Consider the following 19365-nt stretch of genomic DNA (forward strand, 5'->3'; position numbering starts at 1 on the left):
TTTTTGGGCAGGCGGTGTTTGCTGTGCGTGAGGTGAAGGCTGTGGAGTGTGGGGAGATGCCCCTCTCCTTGGTGGGGCTGCCCAGGCTCGGGAGCTGTCACCGCCATGGGGCTCCGCAGGAAAACCAAGAGCCCGGCGGTACTGAGCCATGAGTTCGTCATTCAGAACCACGCGGATACCGCATCCTGCCTGGTGATGGGCCTCCTGCTGGGGCTCGTGTTTGAGGTACTCGGCGGGGTGAGGGGGGGCGGAGGTCGGGGGTTGCCGAGTCGAGCAGCACCTGGTCCTGCTGTGGGGCAGCCGCGGCGCCCTTGGCTTCCCGCTCTGGAGCCTCCCCAGTACATCCCTCCCGTTCGCTTCAGCCTCGCCGCCAAGCAGCTCTGTCCTACCCCCTCCGCCTCCGTCTTTTTCCTTCTTCCCTGCAGGGTTATATCCCCGTTTTTTCTCGTCCCCGACGCCTAACTCCGTGACACCCTGCTCGGGCACCCTCCTCTCAGTGTCTCGGGTGTCTTCCGAGTGCGGCAAGTTTAATTTCTCTCTGTCCCGCCTCAGCTCACACGCTCCCTCTCCAGTGCCTTTACGGAGTTGTCTTTGCCAGCTCCCGCTATCAATATGCAACCCCCTCTCTTATCCCGTTAGGTTATGTTGCTGCTCTCTTCTAGTCCGGTTTTCCTTTGTCTCTGCTATGTTTCATTCCTAGCACCCTCCCATAAGCTCCCTTTTATTCAGTCCAGTGTCACGAAGCTCCTCAAGTTCCCTTGCTTAAAACAGAGTCGGTTTATGTCTTTTTGTTGTCCCTGTTTCCTCCTTCCCCCCCCCGCTCAAAAGTCCACGCGGTAAAGCAGTTAGGAGCCCTGTTATAAGGAGGGTTTCAGACAGTCTGTTGTTTTGAGTACGCTCGACCAGATGGCAGTTCAAACCTGCTAGTCACCCTTTTGCACCACTGCTCAGTCTATTGCTGTTTGGCTTAGCTCCCTTGCAATGGAAAATCTGAAGAAAAATGTGAGATTAGGCAGTCTTCGGAATTCTTCTTTGCCTTTGTATTTGAAAGTTATTGCAAAGTTTATTTCCACATGCAAACCGGTTATTAGTTTCTGGGGTATTGGCTTAGGCATCTCTCTTAGGCATCTTTTTCCTGCTTTTGGGACAAAAGCTTTGTGCGTGTGCGTTGCTACATGAATATCTTGTGTTGGTGTTGAGTATTGGATGAGAGTTTAAATTCTGGATAGGCAAATGCTTTACTGAAATGCTATTGTTACTACAACTTAAATACTTTACTGAAATATTTCAACATTTCCCATAAAGATTAGAAATTGGATAATTTAAAATTAAAAGTAGTGTTAAATTCTGAAATAAAATACTTACATGTAGATGTTCTGTCTTTTTTTCATATATATCTTGACCCACTTGTAAAAACTTTAAGGGTACTGTACAGAAATAAAGTAGAGAAAACAGTTGTGATGGTCAGGTAATTTCATTCTAGGTGGTGGACAAATACAGTGTTGAGAGGAGTATGCCATAAAAGTTAATGTATTAACTGCAGAACTCAAATCTTGGGATAAAAAAAAAAATAGCTAGGGATTTGACAACTCATGTGATAAAGGCTTTAAGAAAGAAAGTAAATGTCTGCACCAGGGATAAAGTAAACCCAATTTGGGATCCCAGATGGAACTTTTTATGTACCTTTATACATAAAAACTTCTTAAAAGATATTGCTGTGTCTTTTTGCTGTTGAAAACAAGTATGTTTTCTGGAGTTTCATGTCTGAATCCATGTCTTAATTTGGGCTTTGTATTCACCCCAGAAGTTGTATTTCTGTAACTCTACAGGTATTGGAGGGGACTGTGCAGCTCCCACAGTGTGAGCGTTACTGTTTTGAGGAAGGTGATTTTTTTTTTTTTTAGAGGAAAAAGAGTGAGTTAATACTATTTATACCCAAGGATAATTAGCACGTTATCTCATTTCTAGTCAGCAAGTTCAAATGCAGACTAGCATCTAGTGCAGCTTGTGACGTTTTTATGGTGCTTGTTTGAATATATACTATTATACTACTTATCGTATAATTTAAGCACCTGCATCTCCTTTTTGATGCAAAAATTACTTTTTTGATTGAGACACCTTTCATTTATTATACAGAGGAACAGTGGTGCTATGTCACAGGTTAGACCTCTGTATTATACCTCTGCCTCGTTCACTGCAGGAAAGCATACCAGAGTTACTGGAATGAAATCTCTATTTCTGTTGTTCACTGTCTAGGTCTTATAATGTGTAATCCAGTCCACCAAACAAACTACTGATGTTTTTCCAGTAAATTTTGGTGACATTTATCATGATTCTATATTGAGTGCTTCATAAGTGATACTGAACTTGTCTATGCAGCTGTTATGTCTGTTTTCTTTTGGTCTTGATTTCCTCTCTGTATTGTAGTGAAATTATTTTTAGGTTTTAAGTTTGAAACACTGAAGGGCAACTTTTTTTTTAATCACTGCTTTTCACAGCATTTTTTGCTTACTGTGATTTCAGATGCATCTGTCAATGACATATGTCCAAATCTAGACCATGGTGCCATAGGTTGTAGTCTAATAAGCTAAAGAATGTGTAAATGAAACTTTTCACAGGTTTTCTCTTCTAGGTGGCATTCAATTGCCCATATCCATGAGACCATCCAAAACCCAATAAGTATGTTAAAAATAGAAATGAGCATTAGAATGTCATAAATTCAATTATAAGAATTCCTTTAAGGGGAATTCTTATATGTAGGGTTGTTTATCCACCACATTCCCATGCCTCAACTTTGTTGATTATTTTAAGGCCTATCAATGTGTGTAGGGAGATTCACTCTGATTATAACATCCTGAAAAGTTGCAGTTAAATTTTAGTGTTTTAACTATTATTTTCTTTCTTCTTCCTTCTCTGAGAATATTTAGTCTTTATGTGCCTAATGCTACTCCTTTTCTGGACAATAGAGTGGACCTTGTCTTCTAAAGAAACCCTTCTTTTAGTATTTATTGCTCTTCTTAAGCTTCTTGTATAATCTCTGAGAGTCTTGTAGAATTTCTTTCCTCCTAGAACAATGTACATCGTCCTTGTATCTGCGGCTATCTTACCACAGAATATGACTTACTGGGGCTCCCATACGTCCAGCAGAGTGAAACGCTTGTAGTATGTTGTGTGCTTCAGGGACAAACACAAGAATGAACTTGATGGGCTCTAGCAAGGATGCTTACCAACCTCCTCCCAAAGAGCATAAAAAAAGAGCTTATTCTCAGGAAAGCTCCTTAATGAAGGAGTATCTTGAAATTATGTGGTGTTGTCTGAATGCCCGTCTGCAAGTGAGACTGTTGCTGTGGGTCCTGAGTGATGACTTTCTGAAAGCAAGCATGTTTGGTTTAGTTAGGTGCTGATGACACTGATACCTATGTAACTATCTATATTTTCCCTGTCTTTCCAGGAGCAGTTGGCAATGAATTTTTCACACTCTTATTCCATGGACATTTTAACTTGGTATTGATGCTCTGGCTGCTTATTCTTCCCATCAAGCAGAGAAAACAACTTCTGTAGCTGAGAAGTGCAGCATACTAGGAAATTCATCCGTCTTAAGATTAATACGGCTTTCTCCTCCCTGACGTTTTGCTGGGTCAGTTTTAACTTGTATAATTTTCCTGTCCAATTAACCACACAACTATTTTGATGGCATAAGTGTGGGACTGAGACAAGAAGCAACTGGCAGTAAAGAGAAAGGCAGGATTGCTCCTTTTGATGGTAGTGCTGGCTTACAAAAGGTTAAATTGTTCATAAAACTGCAGTGTCTGAAAGCCAATTTTGTATGCCAGAAAAAATGGTACTTTCATTTTCCTTAATGAGAATTCTTAAAAGTACTCTTCAGTATTACGATTCCTCTGCTGCTTAATTTCACAGGTGCACTCCGAGTCTACTGAAGTGATTTGCCTTCTCCTCCCTTTTCTTGCTACAGAGGATCTTCTTTTGCATTGTCGTGCCTCTTGCTCGCTTTGTAGCTGGATAAATTAATGCTTCTTTTATATACTCCTGAATGTTCTTAGTTCCACTTTTAGGTATTAGATGGTGTAACATCTGAGGAAAATAGCTTTCTTTTTTTAGTTTATGTTCCTTTGTTTGAAGTCACATCTATGAAGATCAGTTTAAGAGAAAGCATGAAAGATACAAGAATGTATTTTTTTACATCAGTTATCAGATTGTCTGGTACATGAACTAGATAACTGATTGCTTGCAAACATCATAAAGGTATTTGCTGTTGGCTGTGTAGGACGTAATTCCATATTACATTATTTTTGCGGCAAAGGAACCACTTTTTTTTTCCTCTTCCACTTATATCCCTGTGTTATAGCTTACCACTCTTTCAGTTACATCAGCACAACTCTTTTTTTTTTTGAAGTTGTGCAAATCAGATAATGAAATGTTTTCAACTAAACTAAGCGAACTTACTTATCTCTTATCACTCAGTTGTAATCCACATTATAAACAGTTCCATTGTTACACTAAGGGCTAAATATACTGCAGCATGGGAATGGAAAAACATTTTGAAGAGGTAGGGATGACTGAAAGTGGGGGTTTTCTTGCTTGGTGTGGTGGTTTTTGTCTTTTTTTTTTTTTTTTTTTTTTATTTTTAAACCAACTAGGTTTGCCACTGGAGAAAAAGTAACATAAAAGTATACCATTGGTTACTTCAATTGCACTGTAATTTTTAGAAAATGCTTGATTTATCATACAAGAAATTGATGAATCTTATGATTCTACTATGATGTTTTGAATACTCTATTTATACCGACACTTAACCAGAACATTGCTTTTTTTTATTATCTTGCAAAGTTAGGTGAAACTTTCCATCAGATTAAATTTAGAGGGCCTTTTAACTTTTGAAATAAATTAAAACCATTTATACTTCTAAACACTTTAAAATGTTATTTAGTAGAACAGTGAGTAATTTGATCCTTAGCTAAAAGGACATAATTCAAGACCTATGCAGCAAATGTTAGAGGATTTGCGGCAAGGTGAGCCCCTACATTTGTGGGAGATGAGTAACACTTTTGGGACCTTTTTTATTTAAATCTTGTATGGGAGAACATTTGTTGATAGCGTAATCTTCTAGTTTTGGGTGTTTACACTCTAGTTTGTTTGAAAAATCTGATACTTTCTCCTTGTTTCTTCTTGAATTTCAGGTCCCAGCCAGGTACACCATCATCTTTATTGCTGTGCAGTACAATGTCACCTATACCACTGGTGAGATGAAATCAAACCTTGTAATGCCAGAGCTCAACTATTAAAAATTACTCTTTTTTTTCTTCTCCTCTCTTCCCCTCAAGACTTCAATACACTTGACTTTCATAATACACTAGAACTCTCATATTTGTCTGTCTGCTTTTGGATTTACTAATACTCTATTCACTGAAACATTCTAGTGTTTTCTCTGTTGCTTGTGAATAATACCGGGTTATTTTTCCCATAGTTAACACTGTTACTAACTTGCATTTCATTGTGAAAAGCATGCATTCTTTCCAGTTTTTGATACAATCAACAGGAGTTATCAAGTAGCAGAATATTTTGGTAATCTTATATATATATATATTGCTTATTCATTATTTCTTATGTAATTAGTAATGGATTTGTGGTTTATATTTAAAAAAAAATCACAGTATTATTCTCAAGTAACTTATGTTGCTGATTCATTCATGCTTTTAAATAACTAAGGGAGAAAGTACTGATTCTTTTTTTCCCCAAAATACTTCCTTTTTTTAATCTTTTGTACCTGCTGCACTATATACAAGAGTGGTAAGCAGCTGGTGGAAATTCCTTATTTGATAACTTAATTTTTCTTAGTAGTATTGATAACTTTCAATTCTTTCCAGGAATCAATCTGCACAATGTCTTGGAAAGATAGGTACTGTGGTAGAATTATTCCAGATGGGGAACTAAGGTCCAGAGAAATTAGCAAAATCCATGACTTGTGTTCTAATCTTGACTTCCAAACTTGAGACCTCTGTGCTGTGACTGTTCAAAATAATGCACTGATTAACTTTGCTTGCAGTAATGAATATGTATAATTTTTTTGCAAATGTTTCCCCAGATGTTTGATGTCAAACACTTGAGGTGTACACAGTCAGTGGACTTCTGTTTTACTGATATTTGAGCAGCATCAAGTAGAAATCTATAGCGGAGACAAAGGTAAAATCCATGTGTTGGTTACCAAGATGCCTGTGATGTGACTTCTTTGTAGTATTTGGTGCATGCATGTGTATGTATGTATGTGTATATATATACATACAATGGAATGAACAAGGTTTAGCTTCCCTTAGTTTTAATAGGAGGTGTGGATGAGTTCTGCACAAGCAATTTTGAGGTCTTGAAGCAATGGATACGTTATTAGCGAAGGTTCATTTTAAAAAACAGTGCTGGAGACCAGGCAGAAATAGCATTTGTAATGCAATTACTTGTTCACTGGTGATATCACAAGCTACTTTCAAGCATAGAACTAGGACATCTGACACTTAGAGTTATGTGGCTATCCTGTGCGTTAGGACCTTAATGTACCATTCATGTTACAGGAAGCAGTAATTGCTTTCTTGACACTTCCTAACCTAGTTTCCTTTAGGAAAAAAAAGTTGTTTGATGTCTGTATTTTGGCTGGTTTGTGTTTCGACAACAAAGAGTTTGACAAAGGGTAGAAGTCTTAAAGATGAGAAAATTTCTTGATGTTTATGAAAAGTGGTGGCTGTATAGATAAGACATCCAAATTAATGCCCTCTCTTCAGTGGAAGCAGAAGAATGTAAATGTTAGACATGCTAGCCCGTAAATTAGGATGAGCGTGGCTCTTCATTAGTTGTAGCACAAGTCCTTTCTTTTCCATTGCAGTGTGTCAGATGCATAAAGAAAAGTGAGGTGGTTGTAATGGGTGTTTCTGGGCCAAAGGAGAGACATCTCTACAAAATAAGGCTTCCTTAGGTCTACTGCTCCTGATACGTGCTTTATAAAATTGAATTTAATTTTTAAGTTCTCCCACACTTGAACACAGTAAATACAAACATTTGAAGTATTTTTGTAACAGTGTAAATGTTCTTGTTTGGGGTTGGGTTTTTTGACAATTTTGTTTTTGAATAAGAATGTACTGCTAATCCTGGGGAAGTTGTTACTTACCAATGTATTGAACTACATATAGTCATGCTTCGTAAGATGGAATCGCATTTGGTCTCTACTGAAGTATAAAGGATGGGGTGTTGGTGTGTTGTTTGGGGTTTTTTCCTTCTTCCTTTTTTCTTTTTTTTTTTTTTTTTTTTTTTCTCCTCTTTTTTGATGGCCTACATGAAAGAAGTGGATTGAAGCTACAGCTCAGCATATACTGCTCTCAGTAGTGTGTTCTAGGCTTATAACTATATCACTGTGCTGAAGGAGAAGAAGATCCAAGTTATCTAATCGTGCACAGAAAGTAATTTTCAAAACCATAAAACTTATAACTAGTATCCTGTATCAATTTAACATAACATCCAAAACCAATGGTCACTGCTGCCCTTTCTCAGTTGCACAGAGTACTCCTTCATAAGAATGTAAAAATACCCCCTCCCCCCCCCCCCCTTTTTTTTTTTTTTTTAGATGACAAGAGTGAGCAATTTCATTTTTATGACTATGGTCCAAAAGACATTGCCACAATCTTCTACATGCTCATAGCTATTAATCTGCATGCTGTAATCCAGGAGTACATATTAGATGTAAGTTTATTACTGGGTTATAATTTACTTTTATAAATATTATTTTTAGCTATCAGTTGCTAACAGTTCTTCTTCAAGATAAGTGTAAGACATGATAGAAGGAATAGTTTAGCACTTAAAAACCCTGTTATGATTGATCCTTTTGTTCTTTGACAAAAATGCAAATAGACCTTGGTTTAGTGGTAGACTTGGTAATGTTAAGGTAACAGTTAGGCTTAATGATCTTAAGGGTCTTTTCCAACCTTAATTATTTTTATGTTGATATTTTCTCAATTTACTAATGGTATAAACCACTGAATCTTTCTTTCAATCAATAAAACTTTTATTTTTCTGTATAAATGTTCATGCCCTGCTCAAAATATCTGTGAATGAGGTCTGCTGCATTAGATTCATAAGAGATATCCAGAAGTTAAAAAATGAAAATTACTGCAGTGGTAGATTTCTGTTCGTCAGCTGAGCTTTGCCTCAAAGAGGGAGCTCAAACTTCATTGTGTGCTCTTTTACACCAACTCAGTTGCAAAGTAAAATGAATTTGTTAAAGCCATTGTGAGAGCCATCTGTTACTGAATGGTCTTGGAATGTTTTCACAAATAGGTCATCTGAGCCACAGCAGCTCAAATGGTTTTCAAGTGTGCAAAGAGGTTTGAAAAATTTAGCAATATAACTCTGATTATGGGGAAAAAATATATTAATACATTATCTGAATATTTTCCATGTGAACTTTACCATAGTGGCAAGTCTTATTGAAGCTAATTATCATACAAAGTGCTGATCAAGGTCTTAAATGCTAGGAGCTGTGTATTTTGATTGAGGAATGGGAGATTTGGGAAGAGAAATAAAATAGAAAAAAAAAAAAATCAGGAGTGAACACTGACTCCCAAATAGGTTTCTGGTTTTAGAAATTACGTTTATTGATCTTTTGTTTCTAGAAAATTAATAGACGTCTGCATTTGTCAAAAACAAAGCACAGCAAATTCAATGAATCGGGACAGCTAGCATTTTTCTACTTGTTTTCATTTATATGGGGAGCAAGCATTTTGAATACAGTAAGTCAGTCACTCTATTTGCTAGTTTTATTTTAAAAAAATAGGCTTAAGGTGTTAAGAAAGTCCATAAATGAATGGAAGAATTAATGATGAACCCAACCTCACTCTGGAAAAAAAATAGACTTAAGGTGTTAAGAAAGTCCATAAATCAATGGCCTTTTTATTTAGGAAGAATTAATGATGAACCCAACCTCACTCTGGAAAGATTATCCCCATTCTCATATGCTGTAAGTGTTCTATTTTCAATTTGAAAAAACCTGGCACTTCTAACCGCTGAGTATTTAACCATCCCAGATTTTAGGGAACCACTAATAAGGTAGTGACATTGGTACCTTATAAGAATGACAACTAGATGGAAATACTTTCTTCTGTTTGAAAACTGCTGGCTGTTTTATCCAAAGATATTTTTTGATTAATTGAACATCTAAGAGATACTTATGTGTTCTTACCTTTCTTTAACCATAGTAGCTGAGTTAAAGTGAAAGTGTTTGCAATATGGAATATATGTAATAGGACTGGTGAACTGTTTCACATTACAGAAACATGTTTGTTGGAGACTAAATTTTCAAATTAGAGGGGATTTATAGCTTGATTTATTTTATTTTATTTTTTAAAAATTAAGATAACTTGTAAAATTGTGCTGTTTGTCTGGGCCCCTCCCCCTGGATTTTCTTTGGCAAGTGTGATAGAGGGAAAGGGGATAATATGCTCTTTTAGGAAGGGAGTTCCACTGCTCACAGGATAAACTGTTCCTGTGTGTTAGGCTTTTGGGTGTTTTTTCTTTACTACTGTCTCAAAAGGTGATTCAGAACTTGGTATGAAGAAGACTATGGATGCTAATTCAAAAAACTGCCACCACAGATTTGTTTAGTAACTGCGGTTCCTGTAATTTAGGAATCATAAACTATAATGACTCAGAATGAGTTAATTTAAGATAATGAAATAAAATACTGTATCTCATGTTGAAAGCTTGAAAACTTATCTTGTGTTTTCTTAACATGAATTATTGTTTAGTTTTCAGGTAAAATTCTTCTATATTTGCCAGATAGCCTATTGGCTTCATGCAGTGCCGGAGCTATACTTCCAAAAGATCCGAAAGGTATGGAGGGAAGTTGTCAGTACAGTTAACTAAATATCTATTCTTTTCAAGTATTCATATTAATATTTTTGTTTATATTAACTATATAAATACATATTCATATTTATATATTCAGCTATTTACATACAATTTCTGTATTTTAATTGCTTGCATTTCCTATATACTGTAACAGTATTTATTATAATTTCTCTAATTTTAGGGAGATATTCCAAGGCAGCTATGTTATATCTGCCTTTACATTGCTCATATCTCTGGTGCCTATATGTTAAAGTATTTGCATGTCCATTTTTAATAGATCTATTTTCTTCAAAATTTCATTAACATTTATAACTTTTCTATTTCATAATTTGCAGCATCTGGGGATAATTCTGATGGTACCTCACTATTTAGTGGAACTCATTTTTCATGCCTCATGTCTCTTCTACTTCAGTGATGAAAACAAGCAAAAAGGGTAAATCTTGCACATATTCATTATAATACAGAACTTTGCGTAGTAATTGCATATAAATGAATTTGCATATATGTAAAAGTACTCAGGTAGCAAACAATCACTTGTTCAGTGTCCACTACTATCTGTTTTGAATTCACAAGCAAGTAATTGTCATTACATAGAGTCAAGGAAGCAAATACACTGATTATCGTAAGGTTTTGCTGAAGCTTTTGCTAAAGTCTCATCTCAGATATCTAGATATATTGGCTTCTGTTTCTTTAAGTTGTCTGTTTGCTTAAATGTTCATGAATGTTTGTATGTGAGGATGCTTGTTTTTAACAAGAGTTAATCAAATAAGTAATAAAGGCAGCATTCCCTGTAAGTTCTTGCAGGTCTCTCTTGGTAAGGTGAGAAAGGGAAGTAACTATACAACACAGAAGATAGTGTCTCAAAATGTGTAGTTGATAAGGTGTATTGTTATACATTTCTTGAGGAAGATTCTCAACTATTCTGAGAATTAATGGTTATAAAAGTAATGGATTTGAGAATGGAAGGCAATGAGGGACCAGGATATTTAACTGTGAGGCATGCTAGGAAGGATTGGATATGTTTCACCATTTGAATGTGAAGACTTTTGGAGATTCCATTTTGAACAAACCAGCCTTGTCCCATTTATGTGTTCTTGTCTCTTATTCTTTCTTCCTTTTCTGAGTGACTGCCCAGCTGGAAGAGATTATCATGAGCGCCTTGCTTTCTTTCATGCCATCTCTTGTATATAGGCAGCCTCCCTTAAGGCAGTGTAATGCTGCTGCTCTTTCTGGTCTTTTCACAAGGCTCATTTGCGTTGCTCCTTAAAGCTAACATTTTAAATAGGTATGTTGAATGTTCTTTGCAAAAAATCAATGTTTACTGATGCAAATAGGGAAAGTGGGAGAAAGTTAGCTTCTGTTTCACTTGTATTTCATATTTAATTGTGAGGTTTTTTTGAGGTATGAGCTTATCTGCTCTTCATTCTATGCCGTCCAAAAGCATGAATGCTAAATGTACTGATTAGGAGAATGTATTTTCCTGACTCTAATGGTCAGATAAGCAACTATGTCTGTCTTTGGCTGGAAATCAGTTATCCCATGTGCAATATTACCAGCATTTAAACAACTGGAAATGGAAATTGGTTTTCATAGCTGATGAACTGCAGAAGTATTTGGGGCATTTTATTTCTATTACATGTAGCACTTATAATGTAAACTGTAGAAACAATGCAATGTCAAACACTAGGTATTTTTCCTACCTCAGAATTTATTCTTTCTTCTTACAGTTCTACATGCAGACCTTGTAGCTTTTCTCTCTTTTTTTGGAGGAGGGTGTGAAGACAGTTGCCTTTTGAGCAGTCTTGCTTATACTGTGAAAGATTTGAAGTATGTTTTCTTTAAGTTTGAAATTAGTTTAACAAGCTGATTTTTTTAACAGAAATTTTGGAAAGATACTTTTTTTCGCATTGATAGTGGTTTTTTTATTCCATTCATCAGTCACATGATATGAAGTCTTTTTGCTATGGAAATCTCTATGTAATGGCAGTAATAATCCACATTTTCTAAATTCATTATTGCCAGTTTAATAAAACTGTTCTTCAGGGTTTTTTTTCCACATCCTATAGGAAAAACTTCTAGATGATGAAAATCTGCAGGATGGTATCTTTTTATGTTAGCTGTAAAGTCAAATAATTGTCACTTGTTACTTATTAGCTCTCTGATTAGCTTTTCTTCTTGTCCTAAAAACATCTGGTTATTCGAAATTACATATATTATCTTGATCTTCCAACTGTTTAATAAATGTATATTATACCTTTAGCGTCAGCTTTCTGGCTTTATGGCATCACCATTACTTATAAATGGCTTACAGCATGAATGCCAACTTGAGATGCATCTTTTTACTTCATTGTGCTTTCTAGTCAAAAGATTGTGTAATGAGGCGGGACTGAATGTTTGCAGATGACCAATTTTTTCTGTAATTATTGGTCCTCAATGTGGACATTTCCCTATTGTTGCTGAGAGAATTTTAATGGAAAGTTCTTTGTATGTTTGACTTTATTAAAAAGATTTTTTATTAAAACAATCCAGGATGATAATGTGTTTTGAAGAATTTCCCAGGTGGTATTTTCTTCTCAAGTATTTAAGGGAAGGGAAATTTTGTTCTCTTTTCTATCTTCTTTTCACAAAGGTAGTAGAACAGAATTTATGGAAAATAGAAAGAAAGAAAAAGAAACTTTTTTTTTAATTAATTGTTGATGATTATTGAAAAAGCCTGGGATAATAATCTCATTAAACTTTTATTTTTCCTATGTCTATACTGGACAAAGTATAATTTGGCAATATTAAGAGTTTTCTTTAAGTTTGAAATTAGTTTAACAAGCTGATTTTTTTTAACAGAAATTTTGGAAAGATACTTTTTTCGCATTGATAGTGGGTTTTTTATTCCATTCATCAGTCACATGATATGAAGTCTTTTTGCTATGGAAATCTCTATGTAATGGCAGTAATAATACCAATTTTCTAAATTCATTATTGCCAGTTTAATAAAACTGTTCTTCAGGGTTTTTTTTCCACATCCTATAGGAAAAACTTCTAGATGATGAAAATCTGCAGGATGGTATCTTTTTATGTTAGCTGTAAAGTCAAATAATTGTCACTTGTTACTTATTAGCTCTCTGATTAGCTTTTCTTCTTGTCCTAAAAACATCTGGTTATTCGAAATTACATATATTATCTTGATCTTCCAACTGTTTAATAAATGTATATTATACCTTTAGCGTCAGCTTTCTGGCTTTATGGCATCACCATTACTTATAAATGGCTTACAGCATGAATGCCAACTTGAGATGCATCTTTTTACTTCATTGTGCTTTCTAGTCAAAAGATTGTGTAATGAGGCGGGACTGAATGTTTGCAGATGACCAATTTTTTCTGTAATTATTGGTCCTCAATGTGGACATTTCCCTATTGTTGCTGAGAGAATTTTAATGGAAAGTTCTTTGTATGTTTGACTTTATTAAAAAGATTTTTTATTAAAACAATCCAGGATGATAATGTGTTTTGAAGAATTTCCCAGGTGGTATTTTCTTCTCAAGTATTTAAGGGAAGGGAAATTTTGTTCTCTTTTCTATCTTCTTTTCACAAAGGTAGTAGAACAGAATTTATGGAAAATAGAAAGAAAGAAAAAGAAACTTTTTTTTTTAATTAATTGTTGATGATTATTGAAAAAGCCTGGGATAATAATCTCATTAAACTTTTATTTTTCCTATGTCTATACTGGACAAAGTATAATTTGGCAATATTAAGACCCATAATTTTTTAACTAATTATTTGTTTGGTGCATTCCTAAAATATTTTTGATGTATTTTCATTGTTGCTTGTTAATTTTAAAATTTTAATTATTTCTTCAGAGTAAGCTCATCACTTTAACACTCATCTTTATAACTTAATGCCTGTAATCAAATGTGCGGGAGGGATTTTGAACCTACATGATTTCTCATTCATAGATTGCTTGGCAGAAGGGACCTCAATGACAATTTCCTATCAGCCATTAAAAGCTGTGGTCATAACTCCTTGATAACCATGATTGCTTCTAGCAATATACTTATACGATTTCCATTCACTTCTTGTGTGACATTCCTTGTCTTGGGTAAAGCCTTCTGATACATCTGTTTTCCTGTGGTATGAAGATTTTAATTGTTTTGATAGTAGACTTTCTGAGAAAAAATAAAATAGGTACAAATTTGCAGTGTATTAATGGTTAACTGAAACATTTATCTAACTACCTCCAAAATCTCAAATCTTGTTAGGATTGACTGCCTGGGTGCTGTTTGTCTAACACAGGCCTGGATGATGTGGAAATGTATAAATTTTCAGCTGAAGAAGTGGAGAGAGCATGTTAAGAACCAGATTCCAAAGAAAAAAATAACTAACACAAAGAACAAACAAACAAAAAAAGGAACCAAACAGAGGTTGGTGGTATAATATATTTTAAAGTTATTTCTAGGCCAAATGTTTTTATACCAGATATATCATCTTATATTTATCTTGTCTGTAGAAGAGCAAAACCATCTGTCTTTTGACATGCAGAGGATAAAGATAATATTATAGCCTCTTCAAATGTTAGGGCATGTTCTCTAATTCCATATTGCTAACAGGACAGCACACAGAGTGCTAACTGTATTAAGTGTTAGCCCTGGGTAGTCTTCAGGATTATTAACACAGTGTTCAGTGAATCTAAATGCAAGGGATGTTTCATGACACTGGGCTTAATGATTCCAGGGGTTTCTTTCCGTTTTAAGTCAGTCTTTTACAGTGCTGCTAAAAATTTTTTTGATTTAACATGGCAGGGTGGGTGTGGGTGTGTGAGAAAAGCATCTTCCAGAATCCCTACAGTATTTCATAAATGCTGCTTCTGTTCTATTTCAGACCATTAAAATTAAGTTTGTTTGTTCTTCTATATAAAGACACATAATGTGAAGAACATCAGGCCCACTGAAAAAGAACTCCAAAGGAACATCATAATAGTTGGCAAAAGACAGCTAATGGTGAAAGGCTTTTAATTAAATGATGTTGCATTGTTATATCCAACGTTATATCCATTAAATGAGTTAAATGGGAGTTGCAAAGATTTGGTGGAGTGAAATTTCATGTTCCTGTTAGCATATACATAAAACACTGCATAGAGTTATGTATGAAAGATTGGGAATTGCTTCTGAGATTGGGTAGAGGTTTGAAAAATGCAGTTTCATGGGAACCTGGGACAAATGGTGAAGGAATAAGGTGCACAAATAGTGTTCTCCTCTATCATTCCTATTACAGGGAACGATGAGGGAAGGAACAGGAAAAGCCAGGAAATAAATACCTGGCTCTGAGCCTGGTGTGAGGAGCAGAACTCTGGGTTTTTGACCATGGGTTGGCCTATACAACATCAGGTCTGCTGGCAAATTATGGGGGTACACCTGTCTTCAGGGGGCAAAAGGATGCTTACCAAGAAGTTAGCAGGGCTCATTGAAAGAGCTTTAAACTAGATTTGAAGGGGGAGGAGGATGAAACCAGGCTTGCTAGAAATAAGGCTGGGGATGGCACGCCAATGTGAGGGACAGTGTGCTAATGAGGTCCTTTGGTCTGTCACCTCAGAGGAAGTGCCAGATGGTAATCCAAGTGGCAGCAAAGGTGCAAAGGTCATTGATGGGTTAGGAACAACTGCGATTAGTCACTTAGGAATTCAGAATTCTCCTCTCAGAAGAGTGGCGGGATCAATAGCCCAATTGAAGTGCATCTATACCAATGCCCATAGCATGGGCAACAAACAGGAGGAATTAGAAGGCATTGTGCAGCAAGAAAACTATGCCACCACAGAAATTTGGTGGGACAACTCATGTAATTGGAGTGCTGCCATGGATGACTATAAACTCTTTAGGTGGGATAGGTGAGGAAGGAGAGGCGGTGGGGTAGCCCTGTATCTTAGAGAGTGTTTTGATTGCCTTGAGCTCAATGATGGTGATGATAGGGTTGAGTGTTTATGGGTAAAAATCAGGAGAAAGGCCAACAAGACAGATACCATGGTGGGAGTCTGTTATAGACCGCCCAGCCAGGAAGAAGAGACAGATTAAATATTCTACAAGCAACTGGGAGAAGTCTCACAATCGCTAGCCCTTGTTCTTGTGGGGGACTTCAACCTACCAGATGTTTGCTGGCAGTACAATACAGCAGAAAGGAAAGAGTCTAGGAGGTTCATGGAGTGTGTGGAAGACAACTTCCTGGCACAACTGGTGAGTGCCTCGCTTGACCTGTTTGTGAACAGAGAAGACCTTGTGGGTGATGTGGTAGTTTGAGGATGCCTGGGGCACAGTAATCATGAAATGACAGAATTTCACTTCTTGGAGAAGTAAGGAGGGGGGTCAGCAGAACTGCCACCTTGGACTTCTGGAGGGCAGACTTTGGACTGTTCAGAAGGCTGGTTGACAAAGTCCCTTGGGAAGAAGTCCTAAAGGGGAAAGGAACCCAAGAAAGCTGGACACTCTTCAAGAAGGAAATCCTGGAGGTGCAAGAGCAGGCCATCCCCATGTGCTGGAAGATGAGCAGGTGGAGAAGAAAAACTGGCCTGGCTGAACAGAGAGCTTTGGCTGGATCTCAGAAAAAAAGAGGAAAGTCTATGAGCTTTGGAAGAAGGGGCAGGCATCTCAGGAGGACTACAAGGATGTTGCAAGGACATGGAGAGAAAATTAGAGAAGGGCTGAAGCCCAACTAGAACTTCAATTGGCCAAGTCTGTGAAAGATAATAAAAAATGTTTCTATAAATATATTAACAACAAAAGGAGAGCCAAGGAGAATCTCCATCCTTTACTGGATGCAGGGGGAGCTATAGTGACAAAGGATGAGGCTAATGCTTTCTTTGCCTCAGTCTTTAATAGTAAGGTCAGCTGTTCTCTGGGTACCCAGCCCCTTGAGCCAGAAGACAGGGGCGGGGAGCAGAACAGAGCTCCCATGATCCAAGAGGAAAGGGTTAGTGACCTGCTTGGCCAATTAGACATACACAAGTCCATGGGGCCGGACAAGGTCCCCCCAAGGGCTGTGAGGCAGCTGGTGGAGGTGCTCACCAAGCCCCTTTCCATCATATATCAGCAGTCCTGGATGACTGGAGGTTGGCAAATGTGATGCCCTTTATAAGAAGGGACGGAGGGAAGATCTGGGGAACTACAGGCCTGTCAGTCTGACCTCTGTGCCAGGGAAGGTCATGGAGCAGATCATCTTGAGTGCCATCACACAGCATGTCCAAGACAACCAGAAGATCAGGCCCAGTCAACATGGGTTTATGAAAGGCAGATCCTGCTTGGCTAACCTGATCTCCTCCTATGACAAGGTGACCCACTTACAAGGGAAAGACTGTGGATGTAGTGTACCTGGTCTTTAGTAAAGCCTTTGACACCACTTCCCACAGCATTCTGCTTGAGAAACTGGCTGGTCATGGCCTGGACAGGCATACTCTTTGCTGGGTAAAAAACTGGCTGACTGGCCAGGCCCAAAGGGTGGTGGTGAATGGAGTTAAATCCAGTTGGCAGCCAGTCACAGGTGGTGTTCCCCAGAGCTCAGTGATGGGGCCAGTTCTGTTTAACATCTTTATCCATTAGCTGGATGAGGGGATCGAGTGCACCCTCAGTAAGGTTGCAGATGACACTAAGCTGGGTGGAAGTGTTGATCTTCTTGAGGGTAGGAAGGCTCTGCAGAGGGACCTGGACAGGCTGGATCAATGGGCTGCAGCTAATTGTATGAGGTTTAACAAGGCCAAGTGCTGGGTCCTGCAGTTGAGTCACAACAACCCCATGCATCGCTACGGGCTTGGGGAAGAGTGGCTGGAAAGCTGCCTGGCAGAGAGGGATCTGGGGGTACTGGTCAACAGCTGGCTGAATGTGAACCAGCAGTGTGGCCAAGAGGGCCAACAGCATCCTGGCTTGGTACATCAAAGACAATCTTGTCATAAGTGTTGGGTTATTAACAAAAAATATAACCTGATAGTATCCATTGAAATAATATGACATCAAAATAATAGCTCTGCAGTGTCAATTTTTTAAGTCACAGTCTTCTGTCAAATGCGGTCTTCTGCTACTAGCTTGTATTCTCATACTGGTTTTGATTTTCTTATTCTTGCCGATGCTCCACCTTCTAATTTTGCTGTTCCATTGACAAAGTTAGCTGCAATTTTAAATTAAAGTACAGTAAACAAACACAATTTCACTTTGCATGAAAAAAACCATACACACTAGACTAGGAAAATGGAGGGGGGGGAGCTGGTTTAACTTCTGAATATTCTTTTAAAGAGAAAAGGAAGGGCATCTTCTAGGCAGTGCAGAAGAGCTTACGTTACAAATCTGTATCTCTGTTTTTGAACTGTATGATGGGACTGACCAGATTGTCTTGGTTTTAAAAGCAGAGTAATCAAAGACCTTTAGCTGATAGATTTTATGTTCTCTTCTTATTGAGGTTTTGAGTTGGCCACATGAAGTGGGATGGAGTAGAGGTTGTATGGTGGCATAGCGATGTGGACAATAGCGTTGCTCTTGTCTGCTCCTGTTCAAGTCCACTAAAAATGGAAATTGTACAACATAGGTTGTAAAAATGCAGGATGTTGTCTGGGAGCTGGAGTTCTAAGCAATTTCTGAAAAATGCCAGAATTTCTAAATGCTCGGTCTTGTTGAATACTGTGTAACTAATTAATTACTTTCATTATTTTGTTGATAAATTAATTGGGATGGAGGGGGCAAGTTTTCATCTATACTTGTTTCTTAGTGTTAAAGTGGGCTGCTGCATCTACTTAAATTGAAAGCATATATGTACCGCCTTTCTTAAACCATATGAATGTTGACTTTTACCACAAAAAATTTATAGTAGTTAAAGAAATGGGTAAAACAACACTGAGATTGTAAACTATGAAATTTTTGTTGCTTAGCTGGAACTGAGCTGATGAATTTATTGACCATGAGCAAGAGAGAAATGTTTATAAACTGCTATTGTTGTAAGATGTCTTTGTTACGATTATGCCCTAAAATTCTTATATATGGTTGGTCTTTCAGTGAAACCAGCAATGTACTCCAGATTACATTGACTAATGTGTGACTGTCTGATTGCAACAAATATACTGGTTTGGTTTTAATTCCCCTTAAGATGTATTCTTATTTCAATTAACTTGTGTGTCTTTTTTCTGGTTAAACAATTAGTGTTGAAATGTGTGCTTTTCTAAAAATGCGTTGTGAAAAACAAATTCACGTAAATAGAATTTAATCATTGTATAAGCTAGAATTACGGTCTAGTGAAAGGCTGCTGGAAATATAATAAATTATTTTGCTGTGTCCTGGTTTCAGCTGGGATAGAGTTAATTTTCTTCACAGTAGCTAGCATAGTGCTGTGTTTTGGATTTAGTACCAGAAGAATGTTGATAACACACTGATGTTTTCAGCTGTTGCCAAGTAGTGCTCAGACTACTCAAGGACTTTTTGAGCTTCTCCTGCTCAGCCAGGTGCA

At 37.2% G+C, this 19365-nt stretch overlaps 1 protein-coding gene across 1 annotated transcript; it reads left to right on the top strand.

Moving 5' to 3' along the window:
* The first annotated feature begins 46 nt into the window (after positions 1 to 46).
* Positions 47 to 11559, top strand: LOC104131406 (translocating chain-associated membrane protein 1-like). The gene is made up of 9 exons (XM_009644569.2): positions 47 to 225; positions 5199 to 5259; positions 7625 to 7740; positions 8670 to 8786; positions 8955 to 9013; positions 9801 to 9885; positions 10085 to 10165; positions 10239 to 10336; positions 11511 to 11559. The coding sequence occupies exons 1-9, from the start codon at positions 106 to 108 to the stop codon at positions 11557 to 11559; spliced, it is 786 nt and encodes a 261-aa protein (XP_009642864.1). The 5' UTR covers positions 47 to 105.
* Positions 11560 to 19365: the final 7806 nt, after the last annotated feature.

The sequence above is a fragment of the Egretta garzetta genome, unplaced genomic scaffold, assembly GCF_000687185.1.
Source record: "Egretta garzetta isolate BGI_Z169 unplaced genomic scaffold, ASM68718v1 scaffold178, whole genome shotgun sequence".
Lineage (NCBI taxonomy): Eukaryota > Metazoa > Chordata > Aves > Pelecaniformes > Ardeidae > Egretta > Egretta garzetta.